We start from the raw sequence: 21,780 nt of genomic DNA, 5'->3' as shown, positions 1-21,780 counted from the left end.
AAAATGAACTGGTTATATAGAAGCTCCTTTCTCAAACCTTTAAAGATAAATATATCCATGATCTTAAACGCAACCAAACAGGTTTTCTTTCTTTTTCTTTTTTTTTTTTTTTTTCATTTATTTTTTTCTACTCATATAAAATAGCAAGTTTAAAAAAAAAAAAAAAAGAACGAAAGAGAGAAGATGAAAAAGAGGAAGATTCTATCGTCCATTGAGCAACATTCATGGATCCTATAGCCATGATGTACGTAAGTACATACGTACTGAACGATCGATTACGTCCCTTCCTATAGACGAATAACGAACACGTAGAAGCTAAGGACATATACAGGAGGTGGAGGAGGAGGAGGAGGAGGTGGAGGAGGAGATTGGCGAAGTTTTCGGAGTCGGCGCAATGAGAGAGAATACCCTTTTGAAGCGCCCTCCATCGTTTTACCTATGGACATTATTGCAGTGTCTACGTGTGGACCCTCCTCTGAACAGTAAAATTCTCCGAAAAAAAATTTTTTTTTTTTTTTATAGAAAATCCGAGGGTTATAATCGTGAAACGATTCATTTTTTTGTGACTCATTTTCATTACCTTTAATTCGTATTCTCTCTCTCTCCTCTCTCTCTCTCTCTCTTTCTCTCTCTCTCTCTCTCTCTCTCTCTCTCTCTTGCTCTCTTTATTTCTTTCTCTCTATTTTCTCTCGAATTTATTTATAATATACAAATAATAAAAGTCACGATCAAGAACGAAGCTTCGTCTATTACATAAGGATCATTCAGTGATACGAAAAAGGTAAGGACTTCGATCATTGTATTATTTTTCTTTTCGTTCTACGCTTCGACGAGTGTACACTCGTATTATATTTCTATAGATTGCATATACTTTGTATATGGGGTTGAGACAATGGCGACGAGGGTGAAGTGGGACGCAGTGGATAAGGACAAAAAAAAAATTGCTAAAATTTCCCTAGATGATTTTAAATAATTGATTCAAGTAACGAACGATTTTTTTCCAGACTTTTTTAGCTGACTTTTTTTTCTCTTTTATATATATATATATATATATTCCCTCCCCCCTCCCAAATTTCAGTAAAGTGTTATAAGACTAAGAAATTTTTCCCCTACCTGTAATTGATATATATATATATATATATATATATATATATATCATAGAGTTAGAATCGATGCTGTCTACGCGAAGAAATTTATTATTTAAAGTGAACGTTTCTAAAAGTATCGTACCATTTAGCCTTCATCATCGTGAGTGTTTAAATAAACGAGTATAGAAGAGTGTAAGTACTTTTTCTCGGTACTCTTCGTACCAAGATTCATCTTTTTCTAAATTTACATACATGTATATATATATATATATATGTATATATATATACACGCATACGCACAAATACACTCTTACGGATAAAAATATCCTATATCTATTTGTTATCGACGAAATACGATTTTTCAAGGACGTTATTACGTGTAACGCGAAAGATACTTTATTTTCACAATCTAAACGCGTAAAATGCATTATGCTATCTGCTATATCAAATATGGAAGTATCGAAAGAAGATAGGAACGATAGAAGAAAGTAAAGATTTATATCCCTATATATCCCTTTTCATTCGTTTTGATCTTTCACGAAAAGATTTAAGAAAAAAAAGAAAAAAAAAAAGAGAGAGAGAGAAAGAAAAAAAGAACACATTTGTTACGTTTTGATCTTTTACGAAAAGATGTAAAAAAAGAAAAAAAAAAAAAAATGAAAAGAAGAACACATTTGTTACGTGCTTTATGCTTCTTAACAAGGAATCTAATTCTTTTTCTTTTTTCTTTCTTTTTTTTTTTTTTTTCTTGTTCCAATTATTACTTTGTTTTTCCTTTTCAATGGGAACGAGCCGGCATATTGCTGCTCGTAAATCTACTCTTTCAAATCGAAAAACAAAGAGCGATAAGTTACGTTTATAATTCTAAATCGATGAGAAGTCGCATTAAAAAGATACAATCCTGTCAGATAGCAATCGAACGAAAACAATTCAACCGAACTCTCATACTCTCATCCAATTCGTTATTTTTTGATATCGATCGAAAATGATTAATAATTTTTATTTTTCTTCTCGTCATTGGTTTGTTCTTTCTTTCTTTATTCTTTTTTTTTTTTTTTTTTCTTTTTTTTTCTTCTATTTTATCTTCCGAGGAGATATGAATTTTTATTTACAGACAAATTCTTGAATTACTCTTAAATTTTCATTGAAATTGTATAAATTCTCATTTATTTATCTTTTTCTTTTTTTTTTTTTCTTTTTCTCTTTTCTTTCTTTTTTTCATGCAGATACTTCAATCATTTCAATGGAAATTATTATAATGAGTTAGTTCAAAAGAAAAGAAAAGAAAGAAAATGTCAATTATCGAAATTATTTAATTTATAAAAATTACAGATATAATTAAATTATATATATATATATATATATATATATATATATATTTTGTTGAGCATTTTCTGTTAACTTCCGATCAATGAAATCTCAATCTTTTAATAAGTGTCCAACGTAAACATTGAATTGGATCCCGATGACATAGAACATATATGTACACATATACATACATATATTACTATATATACCGTAGTCTGCTTTGATATGATAGGCCATTGTTCCGGTGACCTGGAAGAACTCGATCGCGATGACGCAACTCACACAAAATTGGCTTCGATCGAGGAGTAGAAGTAGAATCTATGGGGACAAGTAAAAACGTCCTTGAAATATCATCATCATAACCCCTTCTCTCTCTCGTTCTCTTCCTCTCTCTCTCTCTCTCTCTCTCTCTCTCTCTCTCTCTCTCTCTTGCTCTGTATCTCTTTCTTCAAAATGTAATGTTAACAGGATTATTCGTTGTTTTTGAAGTATTCGACGTGTCAACTCTAGAAATAGAAGCGTACGTTCTTTATGGATGAACATACTTTTCAGAAATTCTTTTTCTTTTTTTCTTTTTTTTATTGTTCTCTTTCTCTCTTTTTGAAATATATATCCGGGATCTCTTTGATATACAAGATGGTCCAAAGTCAAATGTTTCTCAGTCATCTTCAAAAGTTGATCGCTATTTTTCCAGACAAATTTTTTGCTTCCTTTTAACCTTTTTTTTTTTTCTTTTTTTTTTTTTGCAGATCGTAAAAACACGAACTTAACTTGTAATACTGTACGTCTAATTACGAAAAGTCGTGAAAAGGTTTAATCGATTTTTGACAAGAACATTTGATTCACCCTCTATATATATATATATATATATATATATTTACAATTTCTTTTTTATCTTCTTTCTATTTCTGTATATAATATATATAATTTTATTAGAGGAAAAAATCATGTATGCTCGAAAACACTCGAAGGATTTAACCGAATCTAAAGCAAAATAATTTCTACGATGTATTTTGTAAAAAAAAAAAAAAAAAAAAAAAAAAAAGAACGAATGACGTTAATTTCAAAAATATTTCATGGAACAATAAATTAACGTCATACTAAATTGTAATATAAAGTTCAATTATCGATTGTATACGATGTAACATCTGTGACATTTATGATCAACGTGATTGGTTAATATAAGGATCCTTATTTAAGTTGTTGAATATTCAACCAAAGATAAATCTCAGTTAATCTCAATAATTGACATTGTACGCTGAATGTTACGTGAACGTCATGAGTATATCGCCTATGTAGGGGGTCGGAGTAAATATAAGTATGATAATAAAACGAGCAATGAGAGAGATCTATTGATCACGTTGACAAATGTTTACAATTATATTTACAAGTTGAGTTACTAGGATTCCACCACGTGCAATCCTAGAATATCTTCGAGTATATTTATTAGACCAATTCTTAATTAATCCTTTCATCATTCATTATTATTAAATCAATTAATTCGTTATATCATATTATTATGATTTCTATCGTTCCAAATGATGATAACTTTATTAATTCATTTTATATATATAAACTTATAAGAGAGAAAGAGAGAGAGAGAGAGAGAGGGAGAGTGAAGGGGGAAGGAGTTAAGGATAATAGTAATTTTTTGTGTTCTATATATAAAAGAAAAAAAAAAAAAAAACGATGAACGTTTTAATCCAATGATTCATTCTTAATTAATAGGATCATATTTATTTCTGCGATAAATTCATATTTAAGATTTATCGCATTTCCACTTGACAAAAATAATAATTATAATTCTTGTAATTGGTACTGCAAATGGTGGGTAAAAAAAAAAAAAAAAAGAAAAAGGAAAGTAGATAAACGACAATAGTAACTTTCATTCCTTCGTAAATTTCGCATTATCTCGTAATTTACGTATATAATAACGCGTAAAATGTAATTACGTTATCGTTCTTATATGATAATTTTATTGCGTGTTAAAAAATAAATAAATAAATAGATAAGAGTGGAGGATTATAAAAAAAAAAAAAAAAAAAAAAAAAAATAAGAAAGATTATCGGTATACGAGTTTTATGAAATAATGTAATATATATTGCATTTTGTATTTACGCATTGTTCTTCATAGAATTTATTTGGAATTAGAGGTTAAAGATTATCGATGGTTATGATCAATGAAGGAAAAAAAAAATATAACATTGAGAAATACAATGATATAGTTCTACAAAAGCATTATACTTGTGTCATCGAACACTGTACATGTAAATATATACTGTATTTTAAATGTTCAGCACTTACAGCAAGAGCTTGAATGACTGTCTCTCTCTCTCTCTCTCTCTCTCTCTTTGGTGTCAAAGGTCATTACATTCGTATAAAACGAACCGTGCTGTGGTAGTCACGTATGATACTTTGCGAGCTACTTCAAGATTTTGTTGCAATGCAGCGAAACTGCGGTATATTCGTTTACATTTATGAAACATTTATTATACCTTTATCCGCTTATCCGTGTGCTTGTTTGTTTGTTTATATATGTATGTGTATACACGAGTTTGTTCATGGGATTAGAAGATTTATACGACGAATTTCAAGGAAAAGAAGAAAAGAAAAAAAAAAAAAAAAGTAAGAAAGAAAAAAAGAAAGAAAGTAATCGAAAATTTTTATTATAAGCTTGTTATAATTTTAAATTCATTAAATTTTTGGATTTACAGAAGGTACAATATTTTCTTTTTGTTTTTGTTTGTTTTAGCTTTTGTTTATCCATTTATTTGAAAATATTATTCTTTAAAGTATATTATTATTATTATTATTATTATTATTATTATTATTATTATTATTATTATTATTATTATTGTTATTAATAGTATCATTATTATCATCATTATTACTATGTAATAGGTACACGTGCGTTTATTTTTCACGTTCGTTTAACAGAGAAATAAAAAAAATTAATTTAGAATTTGTCGCGTAAATGTCGTCATCGAACTAAATTGTACGTCGCACGGTTCGTCTGTAAATATTTACATCTTCTCACTTTAGTATCTACACACGATGTACAATATTTTCTTCGCTTACTATTGCCATATTGCAAGGATACATAAATGTACATGAATACATATGAATACATAGATGCATAGATTTAACATCATTAAATTATAAACGAATGACAATTCTCGATAATTAAGCATTAAATCATCAAATCTTTTCGTCTTCTTTCTTTCTTTTTTTTTTTCTCTTTCCTTTTTCTTTTTTTTTTTTTTTTTTTTCTTTCTTCGCTTTATTTTTTATTTTTCTACGTATATTTTTGATTATTTACACGAATTTAAAATTGTGCACACTCAAAATTTTTCCCACGTTTAATATATAATTATCACGTAATACGCAGAAAACTAGAAAATTATTTTCAAGATGTATATACGTCAATTGACAATTCTTTATATTATATTTATCATTGTTTGCCTCTATCATCGATCATCGATCGATCATATTCATCGGTGAAAAATGAAATGAGTGCGTCGCGTATTCGAGCTAATTAATAAAACGGATTAAAAAAGCATTATAATCGTATGTTAATAATAAATCAGGTGACTTTTATATTTCGTAATGTCATTTTTTAATTTCTTAACGTAAAAGGAATATTGTTTATCATATAATAAGTCTTTTTATAGAATATTATTCAATATCGTTTTTATATTTCAAGTTTTATATTTTAATTTTATTCACAAATGTAAAAATTTACAATTCTTAAATTAAATTCTTAAATGAAGTATTTTTTAATCGATGAATTAAAACACGTTTCTTTTCTTTATTTTTTTTTTTTTTTCTTTTTTTTTTTCGAACGTCAAATTCGAAAAAGAAAATACAGTGCACACACACACACATATATATATATTTATACAATTTTTCATAACATTAAATTATGTACGAGTCATGAATGAATATGGATAAAGTATGAGACAAAAAGTTGCTTTTTTTTAGATGGTATTAAAAATTAATTATTATTTTTTCGTGATCATTTAGATTAGATGATTTTTCTTATCAGACTTAGAACTGCAAGTCTAAAAGAAATCCGTTCACCCTATAGAATAGAATTATGAGTCAGAGGCAAAATCAAAGTTGAAGGACGAGACTACGTTTAACATGCCTTTTCCTTTTAACGTGGTCGAGCGAGCGATCAGCTGATCGCTACGAATGTGTCATTGAACCAATGACAACGGTACACTCGTAGAGAATCGTACATTTATACGAAAATTTCAATAGAAATTTCGAAAATATGATGTATCGTTTTTTCTTTTTCTCTTTTTTTTTTTTTTTTTTTTTCTTTCTTTCTTTTTTTTTTTTTTTTTTTTTTTTTTTTTTACTTTGAAACAAATACATAAATAAATAAATACAATATATAATTGTACGTAGTAACATATGGATGCAATGAGATGATTGTATATCAAAATTAATAGGAAGAGAAAGATAGAAAGTGAGATAGATAGAGATAGTGTGACAAATGTTAAACGAAAACATTCTTATCTTCGATTAAAAATATTTTTCGAATGAAAAATTATATATTTGATTTTTGACAGATCAAATTCGTCAATATGAATTAACATTATAGATAAAAGAAAAGAAAAAAAAAATAAAAAAAAGGAGAAAAAGAAGAAAGAAATAAAATAAAATGTTTTCTTTTTTTCTTACTCTTACATGAATAATTATTTATCTATCGCCGAAAAAAAAAATAAAGAGAAACCATAGGAAGTAAATTATTATTCAAAGACAAAAGATAAATGAATGAATTAATTAATAATTATAATATATATATATATATATATATATATATATATATATATATATATTCAATATTTCCAATCGCTTAATATAATCGTACTATGTAAGTTTAAATGAAATATCGAAAATGAATAATCGATAATGTGTTATCATCGATCACTTCTTGTTATCGTTTATACGATAGATCCAATAGATAAATTGATGAACATAGTGCGTTACCTTATGTTATTCTGTTATTCTAGTATCATGGTAATGTTCCATGATATTTATTTATTTTTTTTCTGTTCTTTGTTTTTTTTTTTTTCCCCCACTACTTGTTATGAAACTACTTGACAGAGATCTTTCAATACTACGATGAACGTAATGATAGGTATTATCATTATCATTCGATTTAATTATTATTATTATTATTATCATTATTATTATTGTTGTTGTTATTGTTATTGTTGTTATTATTGTTATTGTTATTGTCATTGTTATTGTTTTCTTAACGCTTATATAATAAATATTAATCGTCTTTACATTGAATATTTATTTTTTTTATTTATTCTATTTTTTTTTTTTTTTTTTTTTTCATATCAGCTTATACATTAACGCGCAAATAAAATGAAGGAAAAAAAGAAAAAAAAAAAAAAAGAAAAAACCGGAAAAAACGTGAGTAAACAAATTAGAAGGAAAAAAAAAGAAAAAAAGAAAAAGAAAAAGAAAAACGAAGGAAAAAGAAAAGAAAGTCTCATTGTTTTTTTTCGTGCTTAGATTTGTTATTAACAGTCTGGAGTTTGTGAATTAGTCCCCCGGTAGTTATGTCTACGGTGTGTGCGTGTATATATATATATATATATATATATATACATAAATATATATATATATGTGTGTGTGTATTTATATATAAAATTCAACACCACATAACACGTGCTTCGAAATAAAACGATTTTCTTCTCCTTGGATACAAAACTTCTTACACATATGTTTGTGCGTAACGCATATAATCACCTGTATACATATATATATATATATGTGTGCGTATACATATACATATGAAATACGTATATACATACATATATATGTACATACATAAATAAGAGATACTTCGTATATAAACACGTGCAATTGTGAAACAGTCCACGAGTTGGCATCGTGAAAAGTGAATGTCACCTTTTGAGAACGACTTCTTCTCTGGTGTTGTCCCTAACGTAAATTAATTCATATTATTTTATATATATATATATATATATATATATATATATAGGGTGAGCTATAATTTTTTTGTTGAGCCCAAAAATGATTTTAAAAAAATAAAAACAAATTCCCTTAGGCTCTTTATGAAATTTACATTACGAAGCTTAAAAAATAAAGAAAACGTAAACGCAAACACACGTTTCTTATTCGTGCACGAATAATTATTTATCTTCGATTGAGGTCTGGGAAGGGGGGATGGTGGTATGTGACAAGCGAAAAAAGAAATAATATAAAGATAATAAGTAAAATTGGGAAAAAATGTATTATTAATAATTATACGTTTACAATGTTTACGATATATCGTATTTAAAGATTAATATCAATGATAATGAAATATTATTGATCGATTATTTTTCATTCCAACGTATTTCTTACGATTATATTTATAAACGTTGAGAAATATATTTTTTAAGGTTTTTTATTATTGTTATTTTTTTTCTTTTTCTTTTTTTTTTTTGTTTTGTTTTGTTTTATTTCGTGAAGAAGCAGATCTATTTTTTTTAAAGCATCCCAAAACTTTTAGAACACTCTGTACATATATGTATATATATAACCAAATGTCGTTGACATCTCTTGGTATTATTTTTCATTTGTTCCTATAGTATTTAAGTATTTATAGAAACGTATCCGTTGTTTAATAGTCTTCCACAAGCAAATAATCGTATATAATTCATGCTGATCAATATAATGATAATTTTGACTCGTCTCGAAATAAATTTCATTATCATATTCAAGATTTATTTCTTTCGTCATCTTCTTTTTATCCAACGTAAGAATTATCTTTAAAATATTCAATCGATACACTCGACTAATTTATATATATTATATATATATATATATATATATATATATATATATATATATATATATATATATATGAACTATTTATATATTAGATTTGTTTTCTCGAGTATAACGACGGATTAATATAACAGGACTTTAATATTCTCATATCAACTTATTTACTAACTTAGCCTTTCTAGAAATTCTCATAGAGATAATGGTATGTAGTTAAAATCGATAAGTATAACAACTTATTTTATGTATATGTAATATATATATATATATGTGTGTGTGTGTGTGTGTGTGTGTGTGTGTGTGTGTGTGTGTGTGTGTGTTCGTTTTAAAACTAATTTTCTATATTTCTAATAATAATACCAGATCACTATTAATGAATATTATAAATTAATACCGAATAGATTTTAATAAACAATAACGAAGTGATTATTAAATGCGCTCATTTTTTTTTTTTTTTTTTTTGGAGAGGTGAAGAAAATCATTAAAAATTCATTCATATTTATTTTACAAAGTTCCTAGATGTAGATTTTAATAAATGATGAATGAATAAATAATGAAATTGATCCAGAGTCATGCGAAAGAATAATTGATTTTTGAATATCATGTGGGAACTTTTAGTCCACCCTATAAATACATATCCGTCGGACGACAAAGAGACAATGAAAAAAATTTTCTTTTTTTTTTTTCTCGTATATGCAATTTCGAAATTCTTCGATGTAAATATTTTCACCTGACCACTGCAATAATAATAATTATTATTATTATTATTGATTAATGTGACCGAAATTTTTTATGTATATATATATATATATAAAAATGATTATTAATCATATTCGCCCTTCGTAACAATTATTTCGATTTTACTTTCTATTTATTATTATTATTATTATTATTATTATTATTATTATTATTATTATTATTATTATTATTATTAATATTATTATTATAATATTCGATTTATTATAATAATATCTGTTTTGTATCTGTTAAAATGTATGTATACGCATACACAATTCTTTTTAGAATTAAAAATTTTAAAAAATTTAAAAACTGAAGGAAGGAAATACTTCCCTTAATGGCTATCGCAATTTTATCATTTATTGTTACGACGAACGACAATGATATTTGATATTCCGAATATTCTCATTTTCGAACAGAAAGGCATAATTATAATATTCGCTAGGAAAAGTTTATTTAAGTTTTTAATTATATATATTTATCGAATTATTGATCTCTTTGATCTATTTGAAAATTCACATATTTTTTATTTATGTTCTAAGAAAATAGGGAAACAATATGGAAACAGGAAAAGAATTTGATTATTAGGAATAGAAATTATTATTTAGCATCATAATTAAATAATATACCGATTAGTTTGTTTTTCACAAAGTTATAATGATTAATGATAATTAGAAAATAAATAATAACTGTAATAATTATTATTTGGATGCGTTGATTGTTTGAAGGATTTTCCAAAAAAAGGAAAAGAATATCGAAAAAATTTTGTAAGTCTATGCTATGCTATGCTATACACACACACATACACAGATTTAGACAGAACATATGTAGAATAGAGTTTAAAATTTCTCCGTTCTGTGAACAACAGCTGTTCCAGAAGTAGCTAAAACGAAACATTGAACTTTGCCGAATTCGCTTGATTAAAAGAGAACAAAAGACATGAAAGAAATAAACAAAGAACGAATCATTGTTTATAAATACATTGATAATCTATCAATTTTTATCAACGTTTCTTGGATATATATATTTGTTTTGTCATTAAATTGTTTAGATAAATGATATCACATAAGAAGAACTTCTATGAACTCATAGAAAAAGAAGAAAGAAAAAAAAAAGAAAAGAAAAAGTAAAGATGCATCATTTCTTACACGTGTCCAATAGTAGTTACTTGAGCAAATTTCTAAACTCACGTAGGACTTAGAAAGAGTTACAACAAAAGAAAAAAAAGGAAAGGAAAAGAAGTCATTTTTCTTTCTTTTTTTTTTTTTTTTTTTTTTCTTTTTAATCACAAAACTTCTGTGTGTTTTTTAAATCATAAAATTTTTCTTGAGCTGAACAAAAAAATGAAAAAAAAAGAAAAAGGAAAAAAAATAGAAAAGAAAAGAACAAAAAAACCTTAATTCCCCATATATACATACATATATATATATCGTAATGGAATTTTTGAATTACAAAAAGAAAAAAAAATATTCATTTATTTCCTATACTCGTGTCAGGAGGAATTAATTATTGAATTATTCCATATTGGGGCCATAGATCGAGAGAAATGGAAAAAGGAAGGAATAAGATAAAATAAAATAAAATAAAATAAAAAAAGAAGGTGTATAAATGTAATTTAAAATATAAAATCAAATTTTGTAGAAGGGTGTAGTACTGTGTTGTATAGCCTCTCACTCTCTCTCTCTCTCTCTCTCTCTCTCTCTCACACACACACACACACACGAGGCATTATACTCGAAATAGGCGAGAACGGTGCGCTCTAACGTAAGATCTAGTCGGCTGAACACGCGGATGCCTGCTGATGTACACGTGATTCAAGCGTGCTATGGTATCGACCGCCTTCCCCCATCTCTTTACCCTGGGCAATCTGCATTTGTGTGCGCGAGCGAACGAACGCGCGCGAGCGCGCGCGCGCACACCGTATCGAACCAAACGCGCATATAACAAAGAAACCTTCTCGCAAGATTTCCAACAAACAGAGTTTACATACTTCCTTTCTTTTCTCTCTTTCTTTCTTTTTTCTCTTACTCTTTTTATCTTTTTCTCTTGTCTTTTTCTTTTCGTTTTTATTTTTATTCTGTTCTTCTCTTTATCTTCATTTATATATATATATATATATATCGTTTTTTTTTTTCAAAGTCCAAAAAATTATGTCGTCCTTGGTTCGTTCAAATAATTATTTTTACTTTTGTCACTATATAACACGATCGCAATATTGATGACTATTGGTTTTTCTATTCTTTGCTTAAGTTTCTTTTTCTTTCTTTTCTCTCTTTCTCTCTCTCTCTCTCTCTCTCTCTCTTTTCTTTTCTTTTTTTCTCTATTTAATCATCGTTATATCGTCTATATTGTTTATTTAAATCTTTGCTTGATTTATTTTTCTTTGTTCCTTTCTTTATTTTTTTTTTCGAGGGAGTAGAAGAAACAAAATGAATTATTAAATTCATTAAATCCATATTGCGGATATAGATTTCGATTTTTTTTATTATTCTTATTATTATTATTATTATTATGATCATTATTATTTAGGGAAAATGAAATGAATTCTGTTTCTTTTTTTTTTCTCTTCCTTTCTTTTACTTTGACAAATGTATTCACATATATATTTCTTGATTTCGGAATAAAATTCCTGCATTTTTATTTTCTTTTTCTTTTCTTTTTTTTTTTCTTTTTTTTTTTTATATCGATATCCTCTCATCCATCAAGTCGAAATTATCAATTAGATTTCGTTTTTCGTTAGTTAATGTAAAAGGACAAAATTATTTTTCTCTTCATTTATTTCGTTTGAATTAATTTCCGAGAATATTTTTCAAACGACGATAAAAATAATACCTCGATGGATATTTAAACGTATTAAGACGGACGATGATGATTAACATTTATTCGGTTGTTATATTATTATAACAATTTATCGATTAACAAATTGTTCTTCTTCGATTAGAAGTTGAAATAAAACGGGAATTAAAAAGGGAAGTAAAAAATGATTAGAGAAAAAGTCTCTGCGAAGATTGCTCTTTCTCTTTCTTCTTCGTCTTCATCTTCATCTTCTTCTTCTTCTTTTTTTCTTTTTTTCTGCATACTAAGCGTAAGCTATTTTTATCATATGCGTATATTTCCCTTGATTCACTAGAATTCAATGGAAACACGAAAAGGCTATGGGTTAAAGATTTTTCTTTCGAATTTAGATTACATTTTAGATATTTTTTGTTCTCGAAGGAAACAAAAAAAAAAGAGAAACGAAAAAAGAAAGAAGAAAACAAAACCAAAAAAAAAAAAAAAAAGAAACAGAAAAAAATTAGGTCAACTTAATGCAACGATGATATAGACGTTATCCCAACGTGTGATTGTCGATTGAAATTTAAATTTTACGTTTTGTTTTTTTTTTTTTTTGGTTTTCTTTTCTTTTCTTAATTTTTCTCTTTGTTTTCTTTTTTTCCCCATTTCTTTGTATTAATAATAATTGACTCGAAATTTCAACCGATCGTTTATCATTTTCGTATATGTACGTCATTATTTGGCCTTCATGACGTATCGAAAAATACTTCAATAACGTGAGATAATTAAGACGAAGACAATTTTTAAAAGCATTTGTAAACGTCAATATATTTTAATAATATCTGCTTGTATGAAAAAAATCACACGCAACACGCACACATACACACGCGCGCGCGCACACATACACATTTTGTGTGTCATTCGAATGAAACACATTATCTAGGTATTCCCACGTTGCAAATGGATTTGCAATCTACTGTAATAACACGAGTACGTATTTCTCATCGTGTTTTATAATAATTACAAAATTGATCGAAGTATCATAATTTTTTCGAAGAACTTTAATATCCTATATCCTTAAGTTTAATAACAATCAATGACATAAAAAGAAATTTCCAAAATTGAAAAAGACATGACGTAAATGCATATTGCACATCGGAATATTATTTGAAACGGATTTATGACGATATATAGGATAAATATTAAACGTTAATTTGTATATCCTTAAAATTAATAAGTGTCGATGAAAAAAATAGAAAGAAAAAAAAATAAAAAAAATAAAAAAAAAAAAAAAAAAGAAAGAAAGAAAAAGAAAACGAAAAATTTGCAAAAATTAAAAAATATGCGATGTATGCATTGGTAGAATTAGAAAAATTATTTGAAACGAATTACATTGATAGACGATAAATAAATGAAATTAAAAATAAATGAGGTCATTAAAAGTGATTCGAAACGAATTAAAATGATAACGCTTCGATATTTCCAAAGATAACGTATTGATCATACAAAATTTCATAGATATATGTATGTATCTGTGTATGTGTGTATCGATTCTGAATCATTTTGGAGAGTGAAGGAATAGTTTGTCATGCATTAGATACGTGAAGTTTCCAATTCGAATCGTGATTATCACTAACACCTACGATATATATATACCTATATATAAATGATTCAAAGTCGAGTAATCGCTTAAAAACAGCCGTCTATCAAAGCTTAAAAAAAATAAATATAAAAGAGAGCCCATTTCGTTCAATCGCGTGATTGAACCAAATTCATCGTCAAATGGATTCCATTCAAAGGTGTATCATTTTCAATAATAATAATAACAACAACAACAATAATAATAATAATAATAATAATAATAATAATAATAATAATAAAATTGCAAATGGAAGAAGAAAAAATAGAAGGAAGATAATTCAGAGATCATTGTATCGCCTTTCGATACCCAACGTCCTTGTATAATGTAACTTACAAGTAATGATCTATCGATCCTTTGAAACTACTCGATGACTATTATCATGAGTGATATAATATTTTTATTAAATCTCTTATCGAATACATATGATATTATCAAAGATTGTGCGAATGTGAAAGATAATCTTGATTGTTGAATCCCTTCCTCCCTTTCTCTCTCTCTCTCTCTCTTTCTCTCTCTTTGTTTTTCTCTCTCTTTATAATGTTAAACTCTTTTACATGTTAATAATAACACGTAGTAAGAAGAGTATATAACTCGGATGACACAAAAGAACGAGCAGTCAACAACAGCGCACCTGTTATGTTCAGTTTTTAACGAGGTCAAACAACGATTAAACGATGATCGAATAGGCACATCCAACAAAGCTCTCTATTCTTAACTTACGTAATGTGTATAACATTGTTTTCATAGCGTTCGGACTCTCGATTATCATTGAAACTTCATTGCTTTGAGAAACTAGTGAACGTATGTAACTAATTAAGAACAACCTCCTCAAGTCTCTCTCTCTCTCTCTCTTTATCTTTCTCTTTTTATTCTTTCTTTTTTCTATACAGGTAACAAGGACGCGAGTAACACGATGTACAAGTTAAACGTGATGTTTTCTTCATTGCCGCGATAGGTTGAGCTTTTTTTTTTTCTTCTTCTTTTCTTTTCTTTTATTTTCTTTAATCCTACGAAGGTTGCAAAAGGAGTCGAAGCGAGACTGCTAATGGACGACGCGTGTACAAGTCGTGATCGACTCCCTAGTACACACGTGTATTTCTTTATATACTGATTCATAATTCGTTCTTTGAAATTTCGTTTCGTAAAATTTATTATGCGTATATGTATATATAGACGTAAATACGATTTATATGTGCGCGTATTCACGTTCATATAAGTAACAGGAAAGGTGCGTGGGAGTGGGCGGCGGGGGAGATGGAGTTGGCACAAAACTACCCACTTACATGTGTTATCTTTTTTTACAGACTAATCTTTTTTTTCTTTACAAATCGTAAAAGGAATTACGAACCGTTTAAGAAAAAAAAAAAAAGAAAAAAGGGAGTAATTCGCTTTTTAAATTCATCTAGCAACTTTTTTTCTTTCTTTTTTTTTTCTTTTGTCTCGATTTATATGACATATCTATTTTGTATCTATACACTTATATGTATTCTTATATATATATATATATATTCATTTATAATAAATTTATAATGAATATTTTGATAGATATATGACGTATATACGATGGCAAATGAAATAAAGATTAATACGATCGATTAGAAAAAAGATATTGGGAATATATATATATATACATATATTTTTTTTTCTTTTTTAAATGCAGCGTTAAATCGTTTAAATTGCCGTTAAGATATTACTCGATTAGATGCATTCATCTATTTTTTCTTTTTTCTTTTTTTTCTTTTTTTCATTTTCTTTTCTTTTTTTATTTTCCTTGCAATTTCTCAAAATGGATAAATAATTATAATCGATAAGCGTGATGTTCATAATAAGAAAGGAATGACTTCGATGTGTATTCAAAACAAACGATCAATCTAAACGAGATATCATTGACATCCTCCATCTATACTAATGTTTTAAAGGATGGCATTTAAGAAGATAGAGATAAATCGATATTAAAATGATAACATTAATGGAGTTACCTATTATACATACATATATATATATGGATATGTCATATCCATAAACAAGTTCTACGTTTTCCTTAGAAAAACAAACTATTGTAGTAAATAACTGACTGCATCATTCTATAGATAGGGAATCTTTTTTAATCATATATTACATATTTACGATCCGTGATTCTAATTGATTTATCATTAAGGAATTATCGTTGTTATTGTTCTTGCTGCTAATAAAAATAATATAGATAAATAAATAAAGTGCCGAAGAAAGCCGTCACGTTTTTCTTTTTTCTTTTTTCTTTTTTCTCCTTTTTTCTTTTTTTTTCTATTCAATGGATTCTTTAGAAAGCGATCGAAAGTTTCTATGAGTATTTTCCGTTATAAACAGAACGATGATACATATAAATCAGACTATATATAATATTTAAATATCGTTATTGTCCGTATGGAAATCGCGTCATTAATTTCTTTTATTTTTTTCCACTGCCGTTGGCGGAAATTCTTTTTTTTTTCTATTATAAAAAAAAAAAAAGAAAAAAGAAAAGAATATAAAAGAAAATTCCGCGTTCATCTTCCATTTTCAAACCGTAGAAGAGAGAGAGAGAGAGAGAGAGAGAGAGAGAGAGAGAGAGAGAGAGAGAGAGAGAGAGAGAGAGAGAAAGAGTAGTAGTAGTTACAAATGGAAGGAAAGTGTGTCATTTAAATTTAGCTCAAAATTACGTAATATCATTAAAGCCATAAAGCGTGTTCGATAACGAAAGAAAAAGCAACAGCTGTTTGTTGATGGACGACTGATTTGTGAATTGAGATGATTCTTCAGTTTTTTCTTTTTTTTTTCTTCTTTTTCTTCCTTTTTTTTTTTTTTTTTTTTTTTTCTTCGCACATGCGCATACATACGTATAGCCGCGTGCGTATACGCATCATTGAATATTGAATTTAATTAAATGACGAGAACTGGTATGTTTAACGAATCAGATTTAATCGTTCGTAATTCTAACGAAGGACGTTCTACGTGAAGAGCACGATAATAATATATACCGCAATGTACGAGCTAGTAAAATGAAATATTATTTGCATCTTTCTCTTTTCTTTCTTTTCTTTTTTTTTTTCTTCCTTTCTTTACACCTCTTTTTTTATACGAATATCCCGAACAAAATCAATTCTTCAATTCTTCCACAAATCGATCGTACGCAGAACAATTCGGACACGGACATTGAGACATCATCGTGTATAATCACGTATCAAACTGACCTAGATCAAAGCATGGTCGATGAAGTCCATCGGCAAAAGATTCGTCGGGTCTTTAAAATTATTATGAAAATCTTTCGTGAAAGTTATGGCAGTGTAAAAAGAAAAACAAGAAAATAAGTCCACTTACAAGTGGAAACTTTTTTTTTGGATGTATTATCGATCGATTACGTCACAGAGAAAAAGTACAACTTTCCTCTTGAGATTTATAATTCCCAACTTATGGATTGCAAAGTCGGAAAAAAAAAAAAGAGAGAATGAGAAGTGGAAAAATATTGAAAACAAAATAATAAAGAAAGAAAATGATAAAAATATACCACAGTACTTAAATACATACACACACACGCACACACATACACACAACATACAACAGTTTATTATATATATATTTTTTATATATATATATATATATGCACACTCATATAATTTAAATGACACCTGCACGAATTGCGTATCTCTCTCTCTCTCTCTCTCTCTCTCTCTCTCTCTCTCTTTCATCCTCTCTCTCTCTCCCTCTCTCTCTCTCTCTCTCTTTGTTTCTCTTTCATTTCTCATTAAGGATCGACTTGATTAAAGACAACAACACGAAGACGATGGGAGGTTGATAAGTGGAGAGAGAAAGAGAGAGCGAAAGAGACACGCATGAAAAAACAAACGTGCATGCGTTCGTTTCGTGAGTGTTTCTCTCATGTCTTATTTTCATTCGTTGTTTGCTCGCGTATATATGCGTTCCCTATGAACCCTTGTACGTTACTACGTCTCTCTCTCTTTCTCTCTCTCTTTCTCTCTCTCTTTGTCTCTCTCTTTCTCTCTCTCTCTCTCTCTCTCTCTCTCTCTCTCCTTACCGTGCACCAACCGCCCCTACTCCCCACCTCGTACCGCTTCCTTCGTTTTGCTTTCCCCCTCCACTATTCTACCATTATCAACGGTAGTGTGTATACACGTTCGAGCAACGGTATAAAGGCGAACACTTCTCGACGCTTCGAGTTAGTCCGTTTCGCGCGTTCATACGATTAACACGTGTGACAACGAGAGTTCGATATTTTCTTTTGTTTGTTCTTATTTTTTTCATCTTCCTCGATTGGATTTTATTCCATCACTGTTTTTTGTTTTCCATTCTTTTTCTTTTCGTCAAAATTTTGTAATACTTTTACATCGAAGTCGTCGATTACACCGAAATTTTTCGATAATACGATTGTTCAGTATATTATTGTTTTGTTTTTATTTTATTATCGAGATATCGTTATAAAGAAGTTTTATTGAGGATCGACAATTATTGTCGAACGTTTTCTCCCTTTTTTTTTGTCTCTGTAAATTTTCCTCTTTTCAAAATTAATCATTCATCGATATCAAGATGCCTGTCGAATTGGAGCCAGTGCCATCGATCCCTCATAAGGCCTGTCCCACTCATTGTAATGGGTACGCGTAATTATTATTATTATTATTATTATTATTATTATTATTATTATTATTATTATTATTATTATTATTGTCGTTGTTGTTGTTGTTGTTGTTGTATGTCGTTGTCTATTTCTTTTTCGTTTTGTTTTTTTCTTTTTTCTTTTTTTTCCCTTATACAAAACAACGAAAAATACATATACAAAAATTCGATACGAATTTAAATTTGAGAACTTTTTATTTTTTTTTTCTTTTTTTTTTTTTATTATTATTATATATGTATGCATGTATGTATGTATGTATATGTACGCACATACATACGTACGTGATATATAGTTACACGCAACATGAATAACGCTACAATGTGTTCCAACGATTTATCTAAGCTATCATAAGAAATTATTCTCGTTGGAATGCTTGACAAGAGAGAGAAAGAAAGAGAGAAAGAGAGAGAGAGAGAGAGAGAGAAGTCGATTGAAGCGTAAAATGAAACGTAAAATAAAACGAATCTAGAAAGCGAGTTTCGCTTTCTAATTTCTAAATACTTAAAAGTCTATACGCAATTATATGTAATATAAATGCGTCCAAACAGCGATTAAAGGGTGGTTAATAAGAAAGAAAAAAAAATTGAAAAATGAAAAAAAAAACGACAAGAATAATCAAATATTCGTAATATCATATTAACATTCAAAATTATTATTATATATATATATATCTTGTTTTTTTCTTGGTTTTTCAGAGAAGAAAAAATGAATAAGCTGTGTAGACAACTATCGATCGAAAGTCCAAGCATAACAGGACGAGATTGTGTATTCAGTTTCGATGTACCGGTTCCCGATGTACCCGCACAAGGTGCACGAATTCGTGTAGTTTGTGCCGGAGCTTGTTATCATCCAAAACGTTCACCGAGTCTATCGTCTTTGACATCAGTATCAAGTAGCAGTAGTTTGGCTACTGAGGCATCCTTAGAGGGTGATTTCCCAATTAATATTCCACATCATGGTGTAAGAGATGCTGCATTATTTCCTGGATACGAGGTGGCTGGTGTCATTGAGTCACTTGGTTCTGACGTTAACGAGGATTGCGAATACGCTCTTGGTGATCGCGTTATCCTTTATCCATACGAAGGAATACCAAATGGATATGTCGAATATTTGGTTGTACATGATCTTAAATATCTTATAAAGATACCCGACAATATGTCACTGAGCGTAGCAGCTATGTTACCGGCTGGTGCATTACTTGCTATGAACACCGTATTTTCTGCACATGATCACGTACAGAATCTTTTGAAGGAAAGAGACGAGAAGACCGTATGTAAGATTTTGATCGTTGGCACAGGTGGATTAGCACTTTGGGCATTGAGAATTGCAGCTTATCACTTCAGTGATATAAAGGATAGAGTGACCATAACAATCGCAACGCTTAAAGATGATGGACTAATAATGGCACAGGAATTTCAACGGTAGGAATCTCATAGATCTTTATTTATTTATTTTTTTTTTTTTCGATCTTTTCTCAATTTTATTGCATTATTTCGATCATTGATCCAGGAACTATAGTTAAATTATTTATAACGATCGATTTTTACTTGTTGATATTTTTCTTTTGATATCTTCAGTAATTATTTGATTCGATCGAAGTCCATCCAGTCAGTATTTATATTGTAATTTATCATCGGTCATGTCAAATCGAATTTTTAATCTATATCATCGAAATTGTCTATCTTGTTTTCTTCTTCTTTTTTTTTTTTTTTTTGTTTGCTCGGACATACTTAGTTTTCTTAACGTATCATTTTTGTGAAAGATAAGATTCGTTCGTTCGGATTTTAACGCGATTGTATATCAGATTTCGATTGGAATCATATATATGCAATCGTAAGCACTCACGTATATAATCGTATCTTTTATGATTCGTTAGAAACATATTCAAAGAAAAACATATGCAAGGCTTTTGGTTTTGTTTAGATAATAACGATAGTGACTGATAATAAGACGTCAAGATACGTGAGAAATGATTTATAAATGATAAATTCATATTGATATAATATCTATATTTTATATATACATATATATGTATCCAATGATCTGGATTTATAATAAAATATCAAACGACAAAGTTTGAAGAATAATAATAATAAATTTCGGATCAGTTGATAAACGAAAATAAACATGGTTCATTCGAATTATTAACAAATAGTTTGAACTTTGCTTACAGGGTCAACGTTGTACAATGGAACGAGGATCTATATGAAAAACAACTGATCGAACGGACAATGGACGCTTGTCAAGGTCAGGTGGACGTTGTAATTGACTTTGGAACTACGTCCCGTAGTTTGCATCGTAGTATCCAATGTTTGAGCAAAGGCGGAGTTGTATTTGTAATAAAGGAAGTGGCCGATCGTCTTTTACCAAAGTTTAGTAGACGTGCCGAAGAAAGACAACAAAGTATAAAGTCAGTTGAACCAGGTACATTGGAACAACTCCATGAACTGGTACAATTGGTTGCATCGAACGAAATCGAACCACCACCACATACAGTATATCCTGCAGAGGAAGCGCTCGACGTCGTTCACAAACTTTGCCATTCCATGATTCAAGGTCGTGCGATTCTTCGTTTCTATCCAGCTGATTAAAAGAGAAATAAATAGAAAGAGAGAGAGGGAGAGAAACGAAAAGAAGAAAGAAGAAGAAAAACTTTATCTGTCAGTTTGTCTTGATCTGACTAATTTGTCTTTCTCTGTCTCTCTCTCTCTTTCTCTTGCCCTCGATTAGACATGTCCAAGTGACTCTCCCCTTTCATGGATCCA

The 21,780-nt window shown here is 28.5% G+C and overlaps 1 protein-coding gene across 2 annotated transcripts in view; it reads left to right on the top strand.

Annotated features, from left to right (window-relative positions):
• Window positions 1-451: 451 nt before the first annotated feature.
• The window catches only part of LOC124427409 (quinone oxidoreductase), a 21,614-nt gene continuing 285 nt past the window's right edge, over window positions 452-21,780 (top strand). The window contains exons 1-3 of one of the 2 annotated variants that reach the window (XM_046970309.1): window positions 452-781; window positions 19,711-20,436; window positions 21,189-21,780. The exon at window positions 21,189-21,780 is cut by the window's right edge and continues 285 nt beyond it. In XM_046970309.1, coding sequence (XP_046826265.1) covers window positions 19,721-20,436; window positions 21,189-21,606 — 1,134 coding nt within the window. In that variant the 5' untranslated portion in view covers window positions 452-781; window positions 19,711-19,720 and the 3' untranslated portion in view covers window positions 21,607-21,780. Of the gene's footprint in view, window positions 782-18,541; window positions 18,993-19,710; window positions 20,437-21,188 lie in introns of those variants that run through there. The other variant, XM_046970308.1, reaches the window with a different exon arrangement.

This window comes from Vespa crabro, chromosome 10, assembly GCF_910589235.1.
Source record: "Vespa crabro chromosome 10, iyVesCrab1.2, whole genome shotgun sequence".
Classification (NCBI taxonomy): domain Eukaryota; kingdom Metazoa; phylum Arthropoda; class Insecta; order Hymenoptera; family Vespidae; genus Vespa; species Vespa crabro.
Note: the sequence above shows the minus strand (reverse complement) of the source record. Positions and strands in the feature narration are given on the sequence as shown.